Source organism: Oncorhynchus clarkii, chromosome 16, assembly GCF_045791955.1.
Source record: "Oncorhynchus clarkii lewisi isolate Uvic-CL-2024 chromosome 16, UVic_Ocla_1.0, whole genome shotgun sequence".
Taxonomy (NCBI): domain Eukaryota; kingdom Metazoa; phylum Chordata; class Actinopteri; order Salmoniformes; family Salmonidae; genus Oncorhynchus; species Oncorhynchus clarkii.
The window spans coordinates 40,703,869-40,727,857 of record NC_092162.1 but is presented as its reverse complement, the minus strand read 5'-3'; the positions used below and the strand labels follow the sequence as shown (position 1 = coordinate 40,727,857).

Genomic DNA, 23,989 nt, shown 5'->3' with positions numbered 1-23,989 from the left:
TCCAGTTTTACTCAGGTGGTTCCCATGTGTTTTTCAGGTGAAAGCCCAGCGTTTCAGGCCTCACTTCGTCACACCTTTCTACTATCCTGATTCCATCCTGATTTACTCTGACTCTGTCTTTTCCATTCATCAAATACTACCCACTGCCTATATTGGACCTTAAATCGTATTATTCTATTCTTCAAAGCTTTGACTTCCCAGGTTCATATCAGTCTGAATGGAGTCTCATCTGTCAGTCTCAGCTTATTGTGGGGCCCTTTTTAACAACCTTCCCATCGTCTCCACACCTCCTTGATTGCGGTCGTGTCAAAAACACAGACAAAAATGACGACGATATTTTCTACATTGAATGGACCTGCCTGCCAGAAGAGAAGCCCTCTGCAGTGTGTATTGCCAACCACAGTTTAAACAAAGTCAACAGCTGGTGTGAGCTCCACCATAACGCACCGAAACCGTGAGATGATAAACGAAACTGTGTACTCACCATCAGCGAATGGAATCTCCATGCTTGTACTGACTTGTGAGTTTACATTGACCATCTCTCTCCTCCCCCTGTTTCTTTCAAATGTGTCTTTCTTTTTCTCCTGTATTCCTAAAGTTCTAGGATTTCAAATATGGAAGTTAGCGCCCGCCTGCGTTATAGTGAGAAAGGGAGTGTTGATGCAAGGTAAGGCCCCAGCCGTAGGTAGGTAGGTACTCCTAGCTGTTATCTTATTGATTTTCCTAATCTGGGCAAATGTGGGTGGAGAGGTTAAACAGTAACCAGGCTCGTATAGAGAGACCAGATCTATATGACAGGCAGCTGTCGCTATAGCAACTAGATGATAGAAGCTCAAATACGGTCTGTAGACAAGTTATGTATTTCTTTCTATATTCAATATCCAAACATTTTATTAGTGTGCATTGAGTAAAAAGGAAGGAAGGACGAATGGGAGGCTGCATTTGTTCAACCACGGCGAGAAAGGGGGAAGGCGGAGAGAGGGACATGAAAGAGAAAGCTGGATTGGAGCATGGACAGAGGGTGATACCTCCCCACCTTCAGACGCTGAGTGTGAGTGTGAGTGTGAATGAAGTTAACGTTTTGGTTGAAAAAACATATAGTCCGTCCAGGTTATGCAATGCACAGACAAACACTGGACAAATACAGTTTGATACAAATATCCCTGTGGGTGGCAGCAAGGTGACAACATATACAGGTCTCACACTGATATCATTACAAAATAGCGCATTTGTTTTCCTTGTGGGGACTTTCACTTTTGGTCGCATGTATGGGTCAGTTGCTGTCCCGAAAAGGAGTTTCCCATGTTGCTTTTCCTGAAAAGGAGTTTTCCCACGGAATCAGATGTCCTCTGAAAACATCGAAATATTTATTGATTGATTAGGTGTCATAAAGTTTCACTCCAAAATATTTTACGAGCATGAACATGTAAAGAGGAATGACGCATGCAGTGCAGATTCATCAAACGTACATTTGTGACACATACTACAAGGTAGAATATTTAGTATTAATATGAACCATTGTGGCCATGAAATAAAAGAGACAAATCACTTTATATTTGACTCCCAGTCTCTCATTGTTAATGGATATGAACCAATTGAATTGTATAGTTCCGGAGTGTCCATTGCGCAGATATCCCAATGATTCTGACCATAAAAGCCTCTTTTAGTCCAGTTTTATAGCAGAGACGGACACTCTCTCCGGATGAGTATGGAGAATCAACGAGGTGGAAAAACATGGCAGCAGAGCAGATCCCCTAGCCTCCCTTGGCCTCCTAGTTAAATAAGCACAGATGCAGGACGGGAGCCATTTGAGAGAATATGCACAATGTAGCCTGTCACTGTGTCCATTTGATAATATCTACGTTCTCATGCGTACATGAATAGACTACATGAATTGACATCTTACAACTGTAAATGTAAAATGGGATTGATTGGCTGTTGCTAGTAACAAACGCCCATGCAAAGATAATGAGAAGAAAATCTATTAAAAGTCTCTTGAAGTCCTCTTAAGACAGACAGAGGTGAGAAAAAGCACCCTGGAACTGTAAGGTTCATTAAAACACCCACTACTGAGTTAAACTCCTTTCTTTTTTATTCAAAGAATGCTTGACAGTGTTGTCATTTTCAGGCCAATCATGACCTCTAATAAGGGAATTACAATGTTATAAAAGATAATTGGTCTACAACAGAACAATTCATAAAAATGATCTATGTCTCCAAATTTACAGTAAACATATTATACAATTTTTAAAAAACGAAAACAAATAGAAAACAGTGAACTATAAAAGTGCTTCATTTTCAATACAAATAGCTTCGCAAAATGTCACTCGAGCCGAATAATCAACCAAAAACAGTGCAAACAGTTTGCGGACTTATCAAACACGTTGGCATAGACCTACAAATATAATGAACTCATCTTCTCAACATTTTCAATAAAGGACATAATCAGATGAATACAACATAATTCCCTTGTGGTTGTAGGTAGCTGAGATCTGTATGTCCTGGCCCCAAGAGAATTGACATCATCATGAGGGGGGGGGGGGGGGGGGGCTTGCCTAAACATCCAGTGGGTGGTGCATCAAACACTTGTTAATAATAAACACAAAAATAGTGGTACTGTAATTTAATCACAGAAACTTTTCTTGTCATTTTTAGTTCCTTCCAACTTTGCAAAACCAGTTATTGTTTTTTTTAATTACTATTATTATTTAGAAATTCTTCGCATCTCACACATCTTCTCTTGCAGTTTTTTTTAAAAATGAGAATAATGGAATGGTTCGACAGGAAACAGTTAATCATTTAAAGTCTTCCATTAAAACAGGGAAAATGTGACTGATGTCCAACTTGTTTTAATATCTTTTTCGTTTCTTGGCTTTGACTTTTGAACCAGCGGAGGAACACTGGTTTCTGTTGCACGAACCTCCATATTTTGATGGACAAGCAGAGCATGGTTTGCCACTCTTGTAGGGAGCCTCTCCAACCCAGTTTCCTCTGGAAGAGCAATACAACGTGGTTAACTACTGATCTTGTGTGTTTGTTTGTTTCCTTTTATGATTAGAGAATATTCACTTCAATGTAAGGTTCTGATGAATGTAGCTTGTACATTGAAAAAGAAACGTATTCATCTCTAGTGGGTATATTCTACAGATTTGGCTTTTTTTGTGTTCATCATAACAAGACAGCTTACTTTTTCTATGAACAGAGAAGGATTTGTGTGTACATTACTTACTTGATAGAGTAGTTGCAAACCAGGAACACTGCTGTTCTCCAAGAGCTCCCATACACGTTCATGTTCGAGCACTTGTTGATGGCACATCCCATCCTATTGGTATTGGCCCATACCATCTGAAACAGAAAGATGCAATGTATCAATTTGTTGATGCAATGTGTAGTTCTCATAGTCAACATGATTAATTGCAGACAAGTTCTCACACACAGTCACCCAATTTCTTACCAATACAAATATCAACTATACCAGTACAGTACTTATCTTCTGTAAATAGAAGACTATGGATAGAACACATCCCAGTCAATACATTCCCATTTAGTGCAATATCTAAGCCACACACCTGTGTATAGTGGGAACAAACTGGTCCACTGCATGTGTTGGGGTAGGAGAATGAGTTTTTCTCATCCTGCCAGGACCTCACCAGCTCAATGACTGATCGGTATCTAGGAGAAGAAAGACACATTTTGGATTTTCAAAAAATACCAACCTACTTCATATTTGACCAGATATACAATAAGACAGTGTTCTTTAGGCAGCCATTGTTGAGCCAAACATTCACATAAGCAACATGGAAAGAAGAGGGACAGTTCAGTTCAAAAGTACCTGCCAGAGTTGATGGACAGGTTTTGGCCCATATATCTCATGGTCTGTGAGGGTCCATGATCCCATATGCAGCGGGAAGCCCAGGAATCTGCTGATTTTGCCAGTTTCCCATCCCACACCTAAAGCATGGAGAGAGAGCAGCAGTTCAACACCTCTCAAAGATAAAAACTCATTAACCCTGCCCCTAGCATGAGGAAGGCTTTACAGATGTCCGCTGGTCCTATCTATCTAGCGTCTCCTCACCACATTGTTTTACTTGTGTGTACATACCTACGCGACACTTGACTTACTCAATAAATATACGTGATTAAACATCGACAAAAGATATTTCTAAAATGTCAAATCTAACTCTAGTGTAGAGCAAAAACTCAAAAGTTATGTTTCCAAATTTTTTCCAGATTTTTTTCTGAATTGTCGGTCAGTCATGCCTCAGTTCCTTGTTTTCCTGCCCCGGTACAGTAGATGTCGGGGCCTCACCATGATCTCCATGTTGGCAGCTTGAGGGAAGACCTGGGAGCGGACACGGTTGTGATAATCCAACAAGGCATTCATTTCTCTGGAGGAGATGGCTCTCCTCCTTCGGCTACGAGGCATGTCGATGCTAGTAAGATTCCGATTACTCCAGTCAGACTCTGCCTCGAAGGCAGACCTAGTTAGTTGGAGAAGGTCTGTCTGGTTGGATTTGGACAGAGACAGCACAGCAGCAGCTCCAGTGTAAGGCATTGACCAGAAGATGGCAGCGAAGAGGAGCTGGGCACAAGCAGCACCCATCTCTACCCTCTGGATGGGGTTTTGATAGCACATGGTTCTAGTAGACTTCTGTTGAGTGGGGAGAGGAGGGGAAGCATGTTGAATAAATATATATGTTTTTAGAAACTGTCATAAGCTACAATATTAGGAGTCAAAAGAGCAACAATTATTGGGGAGAAAGCTTCTATTAAGTAATCTTTCTAATTCCTGTGCAAAGTGTTGTCTGAACTCTATGAACATACTTATCAATGTATAATGAATTAATTCATGATTATAAGTCAGAATCAAGTTTACAGAGGAGGTCAAGAGAATACAAATGCTACATTCTTAACTGTAGTTTGTTTGTAGTTAGGCAAAAAATATACAGTAGATACTGATAGCAAGAACCTTATACAGTGACAATATAATATATGCAAATCACTATCAATATTTAATTAATATGTCAATTGTACAGTCAGAATGTTGTCATGAAACTTGTTCATTTTAACACACATAGTCATACCTAAACCGTGAAAAATTATAGGAAGCCTATAGCTGAAACAATATTTTTACACAAGTATCTGTAATCAATATAATTATTTAATTTGACATTCTAATTCACAGTGGAAAGTTATATATGTAATATTCTCTACTAGCATCAATGAAAAAGTATAATTACCATTCTTATTGCTTAATTCATCTCACATTCATCACAGTCTCCATTATATTTAATAAATACAAATGCCATGCACACAAAGCAGCAATGCCCCTGACCCAGACAAGTACATACCTTTATCAGTTATTCAAGCCCAGCAGAGTAGAGCAGAGTAAAGCAGCCAGCTAGGAGATGAGAAGCTCAGCAGATCCACACTTAAACACTAGCCTTTGCAAACAAGACCGTTTGACATATGTGGCAGGGGACTTTAACTGGGCCAACTCTCTCGCAGGGTATCTGACGCACTCACAAGCCCTCCTGTCTTTTCTCCCTTTTCCTTTTTTTTCTCTCACAGAGGGTTTCTACCCAGGGGCCAGAAAACAATTTGATATATGTTAATACGCTCAGTATGAAAACTCACTGCACTGGCTTCCAAGCCCTGTTAAAAAAAACACAAGAAAGATTTTCTAGTAATCATTGAAATACTGTATATGTATTTGCATATTCTGTTTCTATAGAATTCATTGCACATGAATATCTCTTCTTCTCTTGTATTTTCTTGATGGCTAATATTACTTGAATTTTTTTTAAATCCCTGAATAATAAAGATTTTTCTTTAAATCAACTATACAATGAGAGTTTTCCATCAAAATAATTTGTGGGTTGGGACATTTGAGTGATATTTCATTTGAGTGCTTAGGTCTGCCTAAAGAACTGTTTGTAATCGTAGAGCACATGCTTTGGCTGCCCCTCTATCTCCACACTTATCCCCAAGTTGTTTTAATAAAACACAATAAAACATTTCAATAAATAAGAAGCATGCTTCCAGGGAAGGAAAGGAGAGAAGAATGCATATTAAGCATTAAAAGGTCCCATTTTGAAAGTGCCTGACACTGTGGAGTCAGCGTTCATCTCCAGCTGTCCCAGTGGATTCCAGGCATGAAGGTTCCTAGAACCTCTGCCATTTGTAATATACTGTACCTCTCGACTACCATGGCACTGCCAAGGTACACAGCACCAACTGTCAAAACTCTACCAGCAGTGTGGGGTCAAAGAGATCGCCAAGATACTTGCCTCCTCAGTGGAGCAAATATATAAGGTCAAAAGAGAGGTACAGTAACTGTCCAGTGGGAGCACTCTGATTAAATCAGTGGTATTTAGGCATTAAATCAAAAGGTTTTCATACCATATATAGTCACACATACAGTTGGCATGTCAAATGGTTACACTTGCATATTACATTTCTTTCTAGGAGACTGTCTACAGTACAGTACAGTACAGTACAGTACATGAAGTACTGTATTGTGTGTGATGGAATTGCTTGCTTACAAGAATCACTATACTGTACTTTCGTTTCAATAACTTTAGTTTCAATACTTCAGTTTCAAACACCATCACAGTCTAACCATTGACCACCCAAACCTCTGAATGTATGCGATGAATAATGAATGTCACAGTTGGGAAATACCTTGGATGTATGCCATGGAATCGTATGGAAAAGTCTTTACTTTGTGGAAGATTCATCCACCCTCTACCCCCATGCCATGCCCAACGAAAAATATGTTCTGTGTACAGAATGACCAGCACTCTTTAACTAAGGCATTCCAATGAGTCTTTCTCTCACTTTGAGTGGATGGGGAAAGCACAGGATTTCAGTCAAATTGGCCTAAATGCAAACTGAAATAGGTTTAGATTTTTAATCCAAATAAAACCCCATCATTTTGTCAGTCACCCAATTATCTCAATGAAATATAATATACTTCCTGAAAAGCTTATATACTCACTGTAGTATCATAAACATCCCCTTTCGACAAAATCATTGAGGCACAACCATACGGATGCCTGCTATAGGTACTATAACCAGACATATGCCAGTGAACTGTGTGGTGACATTATTGACTCTCCCTAAACTTTGGCCCCATTGGCTCATCTTGACATCATATTTATCAGGATAAGGTAAGACCCAGATGCAGACCGTGTCAAAGTAACAATGTTTATTACAGCAACAGAGGCAAAGGTACAGGACGGCAGGCAGGCAGGCTCAGGGTCAGGTCAGGCAGAGGTCGGAAATCCAGATAGTGGCAATGGTACCGGACAGCAGGCAGGTTCAGGGTCAGGCAGAGTGATCAGGCGGACGGGTTCAAGGTCAGGACCGGCAAGGTTCAAAAACCAGGAGGGCGAGAAAAAGAGAGGCTGAGAAAAGACAGGAGCTGGCCGGACAACCACTGGTAAGCTTGACAAACAAGACGAATTGGCAACAGACAAACAGAAAACAGAGGTACAAGTACACGGGATAATGGGGAAGATGGACGACAGCTGGGGTGGGGTGGAGACAAGCACAAAGACAGCTGAAACAGATCAGGGTGTGACAGTACCCGCATACCTGGTTGACCGGGGTGCCAGTGGTGGAAGTCTGCAATGAGGGCTGGGTCCAGGATGGCTCTAGCGGGGACCCAGCACCTCTCTCTCCTCCGGGCCATAACTCTCTCAGTCAACTAGGTACTGGAAACCCCTGCCCCCTGGTCGAACCCTCAGGAGGCATCTCACCGTGTACGCCGGACGGCCATTGACGACCCGGGGAGGAGGGGTGGGCCTGGAAATGGAAGACAAGGGACTGTGAGACACAGACTTGATACGGGACACATGAAAGGTAGGGTATATACGAAGGGTAAGGGGCAACAGAAGACGAACAGTAGAGGGGCTAATGACCTTGGAGATGGGGAACAGTTTGCCAGGGGGACAGTTTGCGAAACTCCAACCGGACAGGCAGATCCCGGGTGGAGAACCATACCTTCTGTCCGAGATGATAGCGGGGAGCCGAGGTCCGATGGCGATCCGCTTGTCGTTGATACATGGAGGTGGTCTTGAGGAGGGCCGACCGGGTCAGTAGGCGAACAAACATCTGGACAGAAGGTATGCCGACCTCCTCTTCCTGCTCAGGGAAGAGCAGGGGCTGATATCCCAGGGAACACTTGAACGGAGATAGGCCCGTGGCAGAGAAGGGAAGGGTGTTGCAAGCATATTCGACCCACACAAACAGCTGGCTCCAGGTGGTGGGGTTGGCAGAGACCAGGCAGCACAGGGTGGTCTCAAGGTCCTGGTTGGCTCACTCCGACAGGCCGTTGGACTGGGGGTGGAACCCGGAGGACAGGCTGGCCGATGACCCAATGAGGGTGCAGAACGCCTTCCATAACTGGGATGAGAACTGAGGACCCCGGTCGGAGACCATGTCCACGGGCAGTCCATGGATCCGGAAGACGTGCTGCACCATGAGCTGGACCGTCTCTTTGGCAGAGGGTAGTTTGGGGAGAGGAATGAAGTGGGCGGCTTTGGAGAACCAATCCACCAGTCAGGATGGCGGTGGTGCCATCAGATGGGGGAAGACCTGTGACAAAGTCCAGGGAGTTGTGAGATAAGAGACGTTGGGGGACAGGCAGAGGTTAGAGGAGACCAGCCGGAGTTTGCCGAGGAGTCTTATTCTGTGCACAACTGTGCAAGCTGTGACAAATGTGGACATGTCAGGGACCTTGGTAGGCCACCAAAAGCGCTGTTGCACAAAGGCCAAGATCTGACGGGCGCCTGGGTGGCAGGCCAGTCTGAAGGAGTTGGCCCACTCCAGGACTGCGGAATGGACAGTGTCGGGAACGAACATCCGGTTATCAGGGCCGGAGATGAGTGGTAGAGGGTAACGGTTTTTAACCGTAATGTCAATGAGTCCCCGGTAGTCAATGCATGGGCACAGGGTCTTGTCCTTTTTCTCCACGAAGAAGATGCCTGCTCCGGCGGGAAAGGAAGAAGGACGGATAAATCCAGAAGCTAGGGAGTTCCCAATGTAGGTACCATAGCCTTGGTCTCCAGTCCCGACAGAGAGTACAGATGTCCCCGGTGCGGTGTGGTGCTAGGGAGAAAGTCAATCCCGCAGTCATAGGGTCGGTGCGGCGGAAACGATGTGGCCCAGGCCTTGTTGAACACCTCCTGGATGTTATGCTACTCCGCGGGAATGGCGGAGAGGTCCGGGGCACCTTCCAATTCCCCAGGAAGACGTCCCAGGGCAGGTTGTGCTGACTTCAGGCAATGGGCTTGGCAGAACGGGCTTCAGCCCATGATGACACCAATAGACCAGTTAATGAGGGGATTGTGTCGTTGGAGCCAGGAGAATCCCAATACCACAGGAATCAGAGGGGACTTGATGAGCAAGAACTGGATCGTCTCGCTGGGGTTCCCTGACACCCGTAAGTGGATGGGAGTGGTGTTGTGAGTGACTCGGCCTGTAGAGCGCCAGTCCAGCGCTCTAACGTCCATGAGAATGGAGAGGTGCTGAGTGGGGACGTTCAGCTCAGACGCCAGGGTAGCGTCCAAAAACTCTCGTCGGCCCCAGAGTCAGTGAGAAGATACAGTGCATTGTGAAAGTATTCGGCCCCCTTGAACTTTGCGACCTTTTGCCACATTTCAGGCTTCAAACATAAAGATATAAAACTGTATTTTTTTGTGAAGAATCAACAACAAGTGGGACACAATCATGAAGTGGAACGACATTTATTGGATATTTCAAACTTTTTTAACAAATCAAAAATTGGGCGTGCAAAAATTGGGCGTGCAAAATTATTCAGCCATCCCTTCCTCCTTGCAAAACAGCTTAAGGTACTTTGTAGCGCCACCTTTTGCTGCGATTACAGCTGTAAGTCGCTTGGGGTATGTTCAAAAATAAACATATCCAGGTGTTAGAATGGCCAAGTCAAAGTCCAGACCTAACGTTTTTCAATTCAATTTTGGTTTCGAGAATCTGTTTGGTGTGTCTCCCAGGTGGCTTGTGGCAAACTTTAAACAACACTTTTTATGAAAACTGCTGTTTGTGCAATATACGACTGATTGTTGTCCTATGGACAGAGTCTCCCACCTCAGCTGTAGATCTCTGCAGTTCATCCAGCTCTCATGGGCCTCTTGGCTGCATCCAACCTCACTGAGCTCGAGCTGTTTTGCAAGGAGGTCTTGGTAGATTTGCAGGAAAAAAATTCACAGTGCTCCTTGATGTGCAAATCTTTTTGTACTCCGGCTTTATTCTTCAGAGACATGATGCTCTCTGCGCTTTTAAGCGACTTACAGCTGTAATCGCAGCAAAAGGTGGCGCTACAAAGTATTAACCTCACTAAGGGGGCTGAATAATTTTGCACGCCCAATTTTTCAGTTTTTGATTTGTTAAAAAGTTTGAAATATCCAATAAATGTCGTTCCACTTCATGATTGTGTCCCACTTGTTGTTGATTCACAAAAAAATACAGTTTTATATCTTTATGTTTGAAGCCTGAAATGTGGCAAAAGGTCGCAAAGTTCAAGGGGGCCGAATACTTTCGCAATGCACTGTATATACTTTCCCAAATAATGACCTGGCAAAAAGAATAGGCCAGAGAGTGTGAGAGTAGTGTGTGTCCATGGGACGTCAAATTCAATAAAGCAAGCTTGAGAAAGAAGATTCTTGGTATTATAAAAATAGGTACTCCGTCTGCACAGGAGCACGACAGCACAGACTGCGAATATACAGTGCATTCAGAAAGCATTCAGACCCCTTCACTTTTTCCACATTCTGTTACATTACAGCCTTATTCTAAAATGCATTAAATCGTTTTCCCCCCCTCATCCATCTACACACAATAACCCATAATGACAAAGCAAAAACAGGTTTTTAGAAATGTTTGCAGTTTTATTTTTAAAAATGTACACTGAAATATCACAATTATTTTTTATTTCATCAATTTTAGAATAAGGCTGTAACGTAACAAAGTGTGGAAAAAGTGAATGGGTCTGAATACTTTCCAAATTCACTGTATGCATGTAATTCCTTTCTATTAAACAAAGCTTTGGTGTTTAGAAAAGCTGTTGTGGAACATCTGTGACCTCTCTACCTCAGATGTGCAAAATATGTTTGGAACCTGCCAGGTGAAGTTTCAGATACGTGAGGTCACTATCTAAACACTAAATTGTACAGCCGTACAGCCGTACAGCTTATATAATTAAGTGACAGTTTAAATGTCTGTTAACTTTGGCGTTAATAGTAGATGTGGGATGATGAAAACACAGGGTATGAAGCGGAATCAGCATTCCGGATTCAGTGTTCTCATCACACATTGACTTGTTGTGAGTCTGATTGACTTCAGAGGTTTTTACATGTTTTATTCTGTAAATCAAGACTTAACTCCAGGTTGATTTAGACCAGTTGGATCAGCATGGTGACTGATTAGGTTCTGGATAAGGTTGCAGAGATTTCCAGAACTCTGCTCTGTGTGCACCTGAGTGGAAACACAAGCATTTTTGCTCTTTTGAGTTACATCTTACACGCTTTTGTGATCTGCAGGTACTGTAACTGCCAAAATAAAGGAAACACTTGAGCAAATGAGGGATAAAAAGTATACTGAAAGTAGGTGCTTCCGAACAGGTGTGAATCCTGAGTTAATTAAGCAATTACTTAACATACCATCATGCTGAGGGTCATGTATAAAAATGCCCAGTTGCCCATTATTTTGGTTACCATGGCTAGAAGAGATCTCAGTGACTTTGAAAGAGGGGTTTAAAGTGTGTGTGTGTGTGTGTGTGTGTGTGTGTGTGTGTGTGTGTGTGTGTGTGTGTGTGTGTGTGTGTGTGTGTGTGTGTGTGTGTGTGTGTGTGTGTGTCACCAGATCTCAACCTAATTGAACACTCAGGGGAGACTCTGGAGCAGCTCCTGAGACAACATTTTCCACCACCATCAACAAAACAACAAATTATGGAATTTCTACTGGAAGAATGGTGTTGGCCCTATTAAGACCCTTTATGTTGCTGATTCCTTTATTTTTGTATTTACCTTTATGTTTGTATGTAGGTTATGAAAAGCAAGGTGCATTCATTTCCCTGCCTGTTGATTCATTACATTTTCCTCCTCTTTTTTTCCCCAGCCATGGTCAAACACATGCAAAACATTTCATGTGTTTAGAACCGGATTACTCAAATATAACCTACGTCCCAATTTCAAAGCCTTCAGAAATACCTCATCACGGTCTAGTAAAGTGTTGTCAGACTCTTATTCAGTGCGCTCCTTCAAGAGTCAGTGTAAACTCAAGAAGGCATAGGAGTTCACCAAAGAGCTATTAGCCCGCATCTGGGTCAAGGTTCACCTCAAACCCTAGTCCCAAAATAGGTGTTTCTCCTTTTGAAGCACTATATAGATGTCTCTAATTTTGGATAATGCGTATGTTTCATAATAGATAGGTTGTTTAATGAGAATTTCCACTATTCAATTTTCCTACGTTAAAATCTATTTGTCCTGTGTAAGCATTGTAAATCGTTTATTTTCTACTCTCTTTTTTCCTTATAAAACATGTGATTTATGTGTTGCTATTGTGCCGGCCCCTAGTGGCCAATATATGAACTACTTGTGAGTCAAGTAAAAGGTTTTGCATGGTCAGTCTGACGTCTGTAGTGACCTACAGAATACAGCATTTACTGCAATACGGCCTCTGCAGAAGGCAGGGCATTCATACGTCTTGCGCTTTGCATAGCAGCGCATAGCTGTTGAGCAGCACTGTTGTGAAGGAAGTTGTCAAGGAAGTGAGTTTGTATTTTTATACAGGACCCTCTACCGTCAACCCACTCATGTCAATGTGGAGCTATATGGAGTAGGGTGACCAGGCGTCCCCGTTTTTGGTGGCCTGTCCCCGGCTGTGCGTTAAAAACAGACCGCAAAGTGGAATATTTTACTTGGCAAGAAAGACCGGGCAGAAGAGCCTACCGGTTGACGTCTCAATCGCGTTGTGCTTGTTTTGTCCAGCAGAGGGGGCTGCTCGCTATAGCAGCTTCATTCACTCTTCTTCTTCTACTAATTACTTGCTCGCGATAGTTTTAGATAAAACTTTTGTTGAAAACTCGGCCAGAAGCTAGCATTTATCAGGTGAATCCACAACATCACCACAAACGTCTTTTCAAGCCAGGTAAGTTACAATCGTTTGAGATACTAGCTAGTGATGTTATAATGTCACCATTTATTATATAGATAGATGATCTGCTCTATAAGGTTTTAAATAGGTTATGCTAGTGAACGTTAGCTATGTAGACTAAGTTAGCTAGCTACTGTTATAGCTAGGTTAAAAAACGTTCCCATGTAAACATGCAGTGGACTGGCTATTTTGAAAATATGGTTGTATTAAATGAATGCACAATTAATTCTGAGAATATTTTTGTAGATTCAAATTTGAATGGTTTGGCATGATAATAAGTAGTGTGAAAAATAGTTAGAAATGTTCATGGATAACATTAGCAGTGGAGAGGAAGGAGAGGAGGAAGACTGGATAGGAAGAAGAGTAAAGGAGACAGAGAAGGAAAGGTAATATGATTACAGAGCCTGCCAATTCATTTTTACAAACAATGTTTTTGAGATAAAATACAGAAATTAGGCAAGCGATGGGAAGCTGTTAACCAAAGTATTCTATCTAATAGTATGCTATTTATTAATACAGATTGGAGAGGAAGGAGAAGGGGAAATTAAGTGAGTAAAAAGAGTGACGCAAGGAGGGTGTGGAAAGGTGAAGAGAAGGAAAGGAAGACGACACATTTCTCCCTGTAAATTAACACATTTCATAGTGCAAACGTGTTAAATTATATCCATGGTATTTAAGTGATAATGCACGAGAAGCCAGTGTTTGGAGGATATATTGGCACGGTGTTGTTAGGCCCGAGATGAAGTGGAGAACAGGTATTGTGCCAAAAATCTCCCCCCCCCCCCCCTGCCAGAATCATCCCCTCCCCCTCTAATTTCCTTAATTTTGTGGCTAGAGTCAAATACTTTCTGTGACACACATCAGAGTCAAATACTTTCTATAGAACAAACTTCACGTCAGGATAGGCAACCGAAATTAATAATTAATGTATGTGTGTTATATTAAACATAAAGGAGGGAGTAAAATGTTGGCAAGCAATAAACATTTCAGAACAACTATGGCTGAATTATTATCCTTACACTTTCAAAAATACTAGTAGAATAAGACATAGGAGAGATTATTATTTATAGACATACCCATACCTAAATCCGCTATTGATTTTTGTATCTTGCCGCCCCGGGTGCGGGCGCGGGCGCTGAAGGGGGACGCCTTACAAGTTAGAACCGTCACATACACTTGAAACAAATAGCCAAACCGAAAACTGCTGACAAAAATGCTTTCTGCTACTAAGATCAGTGAAATGTAGGCTAAACTGACAATTGAGCGAAGAGCAGCAATCTCAACTAGCAAGCAAGTCGCAGCAATGAAGAAAGCGGGGGATTCTGGCACAACACCGGCATTACCACCTAAATACCATGGCTATAATTTAACACGTTTGCCGCTATGAAATGTTTTAATTTACAGGGAGAAATGTGTTATACATCCTGGGTTACCAATTGGTTACGAACATATTCAAATGATTGACATATTTTTCTTTAAAATTTTTATATTGGTGAATTTATTAATACATATTTCATCCTTCCACAAGATATAGTCCTGACACAAATCTAGAGTTGCTACCCAAGCTGGCTGATCGGTCCGTTTGCTAGAGACCCGACCCCGTCTTTCAGTCTTTTGGTTTTGTATCTATGGACGCGACCCAATAGTTTGTTCTAAATGTCCCATTGCAATACTGGCTGGCAACTGTGCTTATCCCATGCTTGCTAGCTAGACAACTACGGCTAACTTACAGTCACGTCAAAAAGTCCTGTCAGAATAACAGCAAAGTAGCTGTATTTGCATTTGTTTATGTCTCACCCTGATCTGTTTCACCTGTCTTTGCGCTTGTCTCCACCCCCCTCCAGGTGTCGCCCATCTTCCCCATTATTCCCAGTGTATGTATATCTGTGTACTCTGTTTGTCTGTTGCCAGTTTGTTTTGTTCGTCAAGCCTACCAGTGCGCCTGTATTTTTTCTAGTTCCTGTTTTCCCGGTGTTGACCATTCTGCCTGCTCTGAGCCTGCCTGCCGTTCTGTACCTTGTCACATCACCTTGGATTATTGACCTCTGCCTGCTGTTCTGTACCTTATGGACTCTGATCTGGATTACTGACCTCTGCTTGCTTTGACCAGTCATTTTGCCTGCCCCCTGTTCTAGTAATACACTTTTGTTACAACGACACTGTCTGCATCTGGGTCTTCTCCTGAAAACTAGTTTAATCTGTTTTCTAGTGACATTTATTTGGATACATCCATAACAATGAGCTAATGATGCATGATTTATCCTGGCATAGAAATGTGCTCTCTCCTCAGGACAGTTGTTCAGAGGAGCTAGCAAACAACACAGCTAACATAATCACTTCAAACTGAAGCCGGAAAGACTGCAAGCTAGCTGCACTTTGTTTTACCTTTTTTCAATTAAATTTTTTTTGTGGTTTTGTGGTTACAAAACGTCCTTGCTTATTTGAATGGCTTGCAATGAAAAACTAAATTTCATTTAGTTCCAAACAGCAGCATGATTAAATAACAGACCTCAGTGCTGTGTAACAAAGATACAGTTACTGCTGCACACCATTTTTACGCTTGTCTTTTTCCATTTACACAGCCTGATAACAGTTTGGTTATCTTTAGAGTTCCATCAATGGTATTTTTTGGTGTTGGTTATGGTAGAATGATGGATGACCATGAGTACACACGAGTGCCAGGTCTACAATTGACAACATACATTTATATATAGCAACAAGCACACCCATGTTAGTTCTACCACATAAACTCAGCAGAAAAAGAAACCTCTCACTGTCAACTGCATTTATTTTCATGTGTAAGTATGTGTAAATATTTGTATGAACATAACAAGATTCAACAACTAAGACATAAACTGAACAAGTTCCACAGACATGTGACTAACAGAAATTGAATAATGTGTCCCTGAACAAAGGGGGGTCAAAGTAACAGTCAGTATCTGGTGTGGCCACCAGCTGCATTAAGTACTGCAGTGCATCTCCTCCTCATGGACTGCTCCAGATTTGCCAGTTCTTGCTGTGAGATGTTACCCTACTCTTCCACCAAGGCACCTGCAAGTTCCCGGACATTTCTGGGGGGAATGGCCCTAGCCCTCACCCTCCGATCCAACAGGTCCCAGACGTGCTCAATGGGATTGAGATCCGGGCTCTTCGCTGGCCATGGCAGAACACGGACATTCCTGTCTTGCAGGAAATCACGCACAGAACGAGCAGTATGGCTGGTGGCGTTGTCATGCTGGAGGGTCATGTCTGGATGTGCCTGTAGGAAGGGTACCACATGAGGAAGGAGGATGTCTTCCCTGTAAGGCACAGCGTTGAGATTGCCTGAAATGACAACAAGCTCAGTCCGATGATGCTGTGACACAACGCCCCAGACCATGACGAACCCTCCACCTCCAAATTGACCCCGCTCCAGAGTATAGGCCTCAGTGTAACGCTCATTCCTTTGACGATAAATGCAAATCTGACCATCACCCCTGTTGAGACAAAACCGCAACTCGTCAGTGAAGAGCACTTTTTGCCAGTCCTGTGGTCCAGCGACGGTGGGTTTGTGCCCATAGGCGATGTTGTTGCCGGTGATGTCTGGTGAGGACCTGCCTTACAACAGGCCTACAAGCCCTCAATCCTGCCTCTCTCATGCTATTGCGGACAGTCTGAGCACTGATGGAGGGATTGTGCGTTCCTGGTGTAACTCGAGCAGTTATTGTTTCCATCCTGTACCTGTCCCGCAGGTGTGATGTTCGGATGTACCGATCCTGTACAGGTGTTGTTACACGTGGTCTGCCACTGCGAGGATGATCAGCTGCCCGTCCTGTCTCCCTGTAGCTCTGTCTTAGGCGTCTGACAGTACGGACATTGCAATTTATTGCCGTGGCCACATCTGCAGTCCTCATGCCTCCTTGCAGCATGCCTAAGGCACGTTCACGCAGATGAGCAGGGACCCTGTGCATCTTTCCTTTGGTGTTTTTCAGAGTCAGTAGAAAGGCCTCTTTAGTGTCCTAGGTTTTTATAACTGTGACCTTAATTGCCTACTGTCTATAAGCTGTTAGTGTCTTAACGACCGTTCCACAGGTGCATGTTCATTAATTGTTTATGGTTCATTGAACAAGCACGGGAAACAGAGTTTAAATCCTTTACAATGAAGATCTGTGAAGTTATTTGTATTTTTAAGAATTATCTTTGAAGGACAGGGTCCTGAAAAAGGGACACTTATTTATTTTGCTGAGTTTAGTTACCAGTTCTCTCATCACACATCAAAGGAGAGGAAAAATGTTGAGAAGCAATATAAAGTGGATCCTTCAAACCTGCGCAGTAGTAGCCTATGGAAGTAGAAATGTTGGGGGATGGTGTTATTGGTGTGTTTGTGTATAATGTAGGCTACAAGCTTATGGGAAAACTTCCTTATCAGACAATAAACTTATTCCCTCAGTCAGTACATATGAGCAGTCTTTGCGTGAAGCCCGTCATTTAGCATAAATACAAGATAGGCCTGCTCTCGCTACTCCTGCTGCTGCCATGTAATGAGCCGTTTGGTTTTTCATGTCAGCAAACTTTGTCCAAACTTTGTTTTGGCAGCCAGAAAACAAATTTACCCAGTGATGTAGCAGTGAGCTTTTCCCGGACCGACCGGTGATACATAGAGGGACTGAGGGAGACAGTAACAATTGGAACGTCATTCCTGACGGAATTTACAGGAATTGAAGGAATTGAAAACTCTGCTTTCTAACATAAACTTTCAGCCAGGCATTTAGCCACAATGAATGGTTTAACAGGTGTTAAGAAGGTCCAAAAATGACAATGTTATAGCACACAATGAGGCCTACCTCTGGAACGTTTGTCTACGTTTTACCTACGTCAGTAACCTTTAGAAAGACAAGACACTGTTATTCCCTACACCGCAAGTACAGTGTGGTCGTGTGTATGTTAAAACTGTCCTCAAAAATGTAAATGGATATTACAAACATTGTAGAGAGTAAACTATGTTAAAGGCTACATTTGTAATGGACTTGAAATAATCAGCATAATTTTAGGCTATAATGTGTACCAGACCTTGGTCAAATACATTATGTCAAATACTTCAAATAATTGAGCTGTGCTTGATTTAGTTGGCCTCGTACAATGGAACCAACAGAATAGTCCCAAAAGTTAAAATTGTGTGAAATTAATTTATCATCGGTTCTAGGTGGCACATACTGCTAAAGCGGTTTCGAGCCCCCCTCACATAATACTTCTAGAGAGGCAGGAGGCCTAGTGCTTGGAGCTTTGGGCCATTAACCGTGAGTTTACTTACTGGTTCGAGTACCTAAACTGAAAAATCTGTTGAAAAATCTGATAATGTGCCCTTGAGCAAGACACTCAACCCTAATTAGCTTCACAGGTGCAGTACTACTATAGCTGACACTGTGAAACTGCACCTATCAGATGTAAATGACTATATATATATATTTATATATATATTGTGTATATAACTACACAATCCCTAAGGCTAAAATGACCATTATTTTAAAAGATTGTCATTTAGTAGTCAAATAGGCGATCACCTGAAAAAACAATGAATAATGCCAGACACTAAATCTGGTAGACCTGGGCCCAAATTATTATAAATATTTCAAATACTTTTAGAGTTTACTTTTACTGTCTGGAGTGGCAGGTGGGTGAGGTTTGCACTTTTGGGTGTTCTCCATTTGTTCCATTGAAACTGACAAGCTCAATCAAGCACAGCTCAAGTATTTTAAATGATTTTGAATACTATTTGAACCCAGGTCTGGACTGGTGATTTATGGTTTGGAACTCTGCTGAAGCATGGCTAACTGTCCAATAAATCAGACCAGACCTTTCTTCAGGAAAGCTTGAAGTGGGTCGGCCTGAAGCCTGGGAGGATGAACCCTAGACCAAACAATCAGGCCAGAGACAATCCCACCCCCTGGGCTTGCAATATGACATCATCTGTCTGGGTCTAGACAGAGCTGACTGTGGCCTTGCATACAAAAGCACACTGTGACCTCGTAGTGTCTAGGTAGTGCCAAAGGCACGGAACAGAAAATCACTGCACACTGAATGGCCCCCGTATTTACCTTTAGGGAATATAAAATAAACCTTACAAAAACTGTATTTGAGGTCCCTTAGCCACAGCATTCAAATGTTAGCCAGCTCTATCCTCTTCACCCTGGCTACATCAGCAGCTGGTGCCTTCAGGGAAGGCTCCACCTCTGTCACAGCAGACACTCAACGGTCTCTAGAATGTAGCCTACAGCATAATATATATTCCAATCAAGGTGCACAAATAGAGAAACAAACTTGGTAGTAGTACTGGGTACACGTGTTGCTGCTTAACAAAATAGATCAGGGGAGACTGAGGCAAAGAGTGGTATGCTTTTTAAAAAAGTCAATAAACACATGGACAGTAAAATAGATGGTAACCATCATGCCTGTGGGGGAATGCCTTTAGAGTTGGCACCCTGTGAGGTCAAGTCAGGTGAGTTTGTTTAAAAAATTGACTGTCTAAATTTTGCACATACAGACTCTCTTGATCATTGATGTTGCTACCATGCTGGGTTGTCATGTGTTTCTGCCATGCTATGTTGTCTTAGGTCTCTCTTTATGTAGTGTTGTCTCTCTTGTCGGGATGTGTGTTTTGTTCTATATTTTTATTTATTTATTTTTAAATCCCAGCTCCCTTCCCTGCAGGAAGCCTTTTACCTTTTGGTAGGCCGTCATTGTAGATAAGAATTTGTTCTTAACTGACTTGCCTAGTTAAATAAATAAAATAAATCAAAATCATTCGGCCAAGTTGTCTGCAAGATAGCATCAAATGTTTCACTTCCTGCACTGGATTTGGAAACAGGAGACAAAGGGCTGTGAGACATGGGTTTAATCGTAGACACATGAAAAGTGGGATGTATACGGAGGGTACGGGCTAATGATTGTAGCGATGGGGCAAGGGCCAATAAATTAGGGGAAAATTTTACGGGACTCCACCCAGAGGGGCAGATCTCGGATAACCATACCCTCTGCCAGAGACGATACCGGGGAGCTGGGGTCCGGCGGCAGTCCGCCTGTCGTCGATACGAGGTGGTCTTGAGAAGAGCCGACCGGAACCTCTTCCAGGTACGACGACAGCGGCGGACAAACATCTGAGCCGAGGGTATGCCGACCTCTTGCTCAGGGAAGAGAGGGGGCTGATAACCCAGGGAACACAAAGGGCGAGAGACCCCAGAGAGACCAGAGCAAGGAAGGGCGTTGCGGGCATATTCAACCCACACTAGTTACTGGCTCCAGGTAGTGGGTTTTGGCGCAGACCAGGCAGCGACTCGTTATCTCCAGGTCTTGGTTGGCTCCCTCCGACTGGCCGTTGGACTGGCGTTGGAACCCGGGAGACAGGCTGGCCGAGGCCCCAATGAGTGTGCAGAACGCCTTCCAGAACCGGGACGAGAACTGAGGACCCCGGTTGGAGACCATGTCCACTGGGAGTCCATGGATCTGGAAGACATGATGCACCACGAGCTGGGCTGTCTCTTTGGGTAGCTTGGGGAGAGGGATGAAGTGGGCTGCTTTGGAAAATCGGTCCACTGCTGTCAGGATGGCGGTGTTGCCATCAGACGGGGGAAGGCCCCTGAAACCAGGGACGGTGAAGAACAGGCAGAGGTTGAAGGAGACCAGCCGGAGCTTGCCGGGGAGTTGTTCTGCACACAGATCATGCATGTGGCGACGAACGCAGAGACATCAGGAACCATGGTAGGCCACCAAAAGCGTGGTCGCACAAAGGCCAGGGTCTGATGGGAGCCTGGGTGGCAGGCCAGCTTGGAGGAGTGGGCCCACTCCAGGACCGAGGAGCGGACAGTGTCAGGAACAAACATCTGGTTATCTGAGCCTCCCCCTGGGGTTCGGCTGGGAATGCTGCACCTCACGAACATGCTTCTCTATTCTCCTGCTGAGTGCCGTCGCAAGGATGGTCTCGGGTTCCGGGGGAGTAGCGTGGGGCTATAGTGGCATGACAGCACATCCGGTTTGACATTCTTGGATCCCGGTCAGAATGAGAGAAGTTGAACAGGGTGAAAAGCAGGGCCCACCTAGCTTGCCTGGAATTGAGATGCTTGGCGGTGCGGAGATATTCCAGGTTCTTGTGGTCTGTCCACACAATGAACGGATGTTCCGCCCCCTCCAGCCAGTGCCTCCACTCCTCCAATGCCATCTTCACCGTGAGAAGCTCACAATTCCCCACATTGAAGTTCCTCTCCATGGCAGTGAGGCGATGGGAGAAGAAGGCGCAGGTATGTAATTTGAGGTCCAGTGTAAAACTCTGGGACAGGACAGCCCCCATTCCGACATCCGAAGCATCGGCCTCCACCACAAACTGGCGGGACGGGTCAGGATGAACCAAGATGGGAGCTGTGGTGAAACGGTGTTTGAGATCCCGGAACGCCTGGTCAGCAGCTGGGGACCACGTGAGCGGAACCTTGGGAGAGGTGAGTGCAGACAGGGGAAGCCAGGGTGCTGTAACTCCAATCCACCACTGCTCTCACCTTCACGGGATCCACCTGTACACTCCCTGCAGTGATGGTGTAACCCAGGAAGGGGATGGTGGACCGATGGAATTCGCACTTCTCCGCATCACAAAAAGCTGGTTCTCCGGGAGGCATTGGAGAACTTGTCAGACGTGGAGCACGTGTTCTTGGTGGAACGGGAGATAACGAGGATGTTGTCGAGGTACGTCATTCACCAGAGCCTGAAACCCAGCAGCGTTGGTAAGGCCAAATGGCATGACCAGATACTCGTAGTGACCACTGGCCATGTTGAAAGCAGTCTTCCACTCGTCCCCTTCCCGTATCCGCACCAGGTGGTAGGCGTTCCCGTAGGTCCAGCTTGGAGAACACGGTGGCCACCTGGAGAGGCTCGAAGGCCGGTGAGATGAGTGGTAGTGGGTAGTGGTTCTTCACCGTGATGTCGTTGAGGCACCGGGAGTCGATGCACAGTACAGGGTTTTGTTCTTCTTCTGCACAAATAAGAACTCTGCGCTGGCAGGGTAGACAGAAGGATGGACTTCGTCCTCAATGTAGGTCTCCATAGCCTTGGTCTCTGGACCCGACAGAGAGTACAGTCGTCCCCGGGGCGGAGTGGTGCCTGGGAGAAGGTCAATTCCGCAGTCATAGGGTTGATGCGGCGGAAACGAAGTGGCCCGGGCCTTACTGAACACCTCCCGGAAGTCCTGGCACTCCGCGGGAATCGCGGAGAGGTCCGGGTCAACTTCCGAGCCCCCAGGAAGACATCTGGGGGCAGGCTGTGCTGACTTCAGGCAATGAGCGTGGCAGAACGGCTCCAGCCCACGATGGCACCAGCAGACCAGTCAATAAGGGGATTGTGTCGCTGGAGCCAAGAAAATACTGTGGGAACCTGAGGAGACTTAATAAGCAGGAATTGGATCGTCTCGCTGTGGTTCCCTGATACACGTAGTTTGATGGGGGTGGTATTGTGGGTGACCCAGCCTATAGTGTGCCTGTCCAGTGCTCTAACGTCCATGGGAATGGAGAGGGGCTGAGTAGGGATGCCCAGCTCGGACTCCAGGGTAGCATCCATTAAGCTCTCATCGGCCCTAGTGTTGAGTTCCTGTTAGAGATTTTGACTGGTTCACCCAGAGCAAGATGGCATGGAAAGGGGTATAAGTAATGGGAGAAGAAAAGTTCTCTGAATGGCCCACCAGATTACTCGCTCCTATCGGTGAGCCTGGTCATTTAGTGGACAGGTGTACACAAAATGACCAGTAGTCCCGCAATACAGGCAACTCTTCGTGTGAAGCCTGTATAGCCGTTCGCTCTGCCTAGTTGCATCGGCTTAGGAAGAGGTGAATTGGCAGACTTCGGAGACTCTCGGGGGAACTCGGGTAGCCTCGGGTTCTCTCGGCAACGAAGCCGTCGGGGACTTTCGGGATGTCTCGCAGGTGAGGTGGAAGCCCTGGGCGAGGAGTGAAATTGAACCTCCTCTCCTTCCTTCGCGCCCATAGTCGCCCATCGATCCAAATGGTTAAGGCAATGAGCAGGTCAAGATCCGTTGGTAGTTCCCGGGCTGCAAGCTCGTCTTTTACTTCCTCCAATACTCTGTGCAGGAACGTGTCGAACAGCGCTTCCGTGTTCTAGGCACTCAGCTGCCAACGTGCGGAAATCCACCGAATAGTCTGCCACACTGCAGGAGTCTTGCCGATGCTGGAGTCACTTCCGGGCAGCCGGAGACAAGCACAATGACAGGTGAAACAGATCACGGTGTGATACCAACGATACTGTAGAAGCCGCCTGCTCTTGCTTGGCAAACATATGGATCCATCCAACATGTGTTAACTCTGGCTGCTCACCAATCCAGAAAATGTTACATTGACAAATGATCCAAAATTACTTAACTAAACCCAAGCCAGGTATCAGTATCACCTTTATCATTCTGCTAAGGACACAGAGTTTGGCTGAAAAGTTTAGACTACAATGGCCTCTGAACAACTGCAAAGTAGGCGTAGTAAAGGTGGCAGGTAGCTTAGCAGTTAAGAGCATTGAGCCAGTAACCGGAATGTTGCTGGGTCGAATCCATGAACTGACTAGGTGAAAAATCTGTTGATGCAAGACACTTAACCCTAATTTCTCCTGTAAATCGTTCTGGATCAAAGCTTCTGCTAAATGTAAAGTAGGTTAATAAGTAGGTTTCTGTTAAACAGAAATGTCAATCTCAATCTCTGCTGTAGTGCTTGTCAAATAAATAAAAAATTCTCACATGCGCCAAATACAACGGGTGTAGATTTTAAAGTGAAATGCTTACTTACGAACCCTTTCCC

General features: G+C 44.3%; 1 protein-coding gene across 1 annotated transcript; it reads right to left on the bottom strand.

The window, feature by feature from the left end:
* Positions 1–2,735: 2,735 nt before the first annotated feature.
* Positions 2,736–5,751, bottom strand: LOC139368465 (peptidase inhibitor R3HDML-like). Its single transcript, XM_071107385.1, has 5 exons — positions 4,310–5,751; positions 3,833–3,951; positions 3,570–3,672; positions 3,230–3,345; positions 2,736–2,991 (listed from the first exon to the last, which is right to left on the bottom strand). The coding sequence occupies exons 1-5, from the start codon at positions 4,634–4,636 to the stop codon at positions 2,850–2,852; spliced, it is 807 nt and encodes a 268-aa protein (XP_070963486.1). The 5' UTR covers positions 4,637–5,751; the 3' UTR covers positions 2,736–2,849.
* Between the last annotated feature and the right edge of the window lie 18,238 nt (positions 5,752–23,989).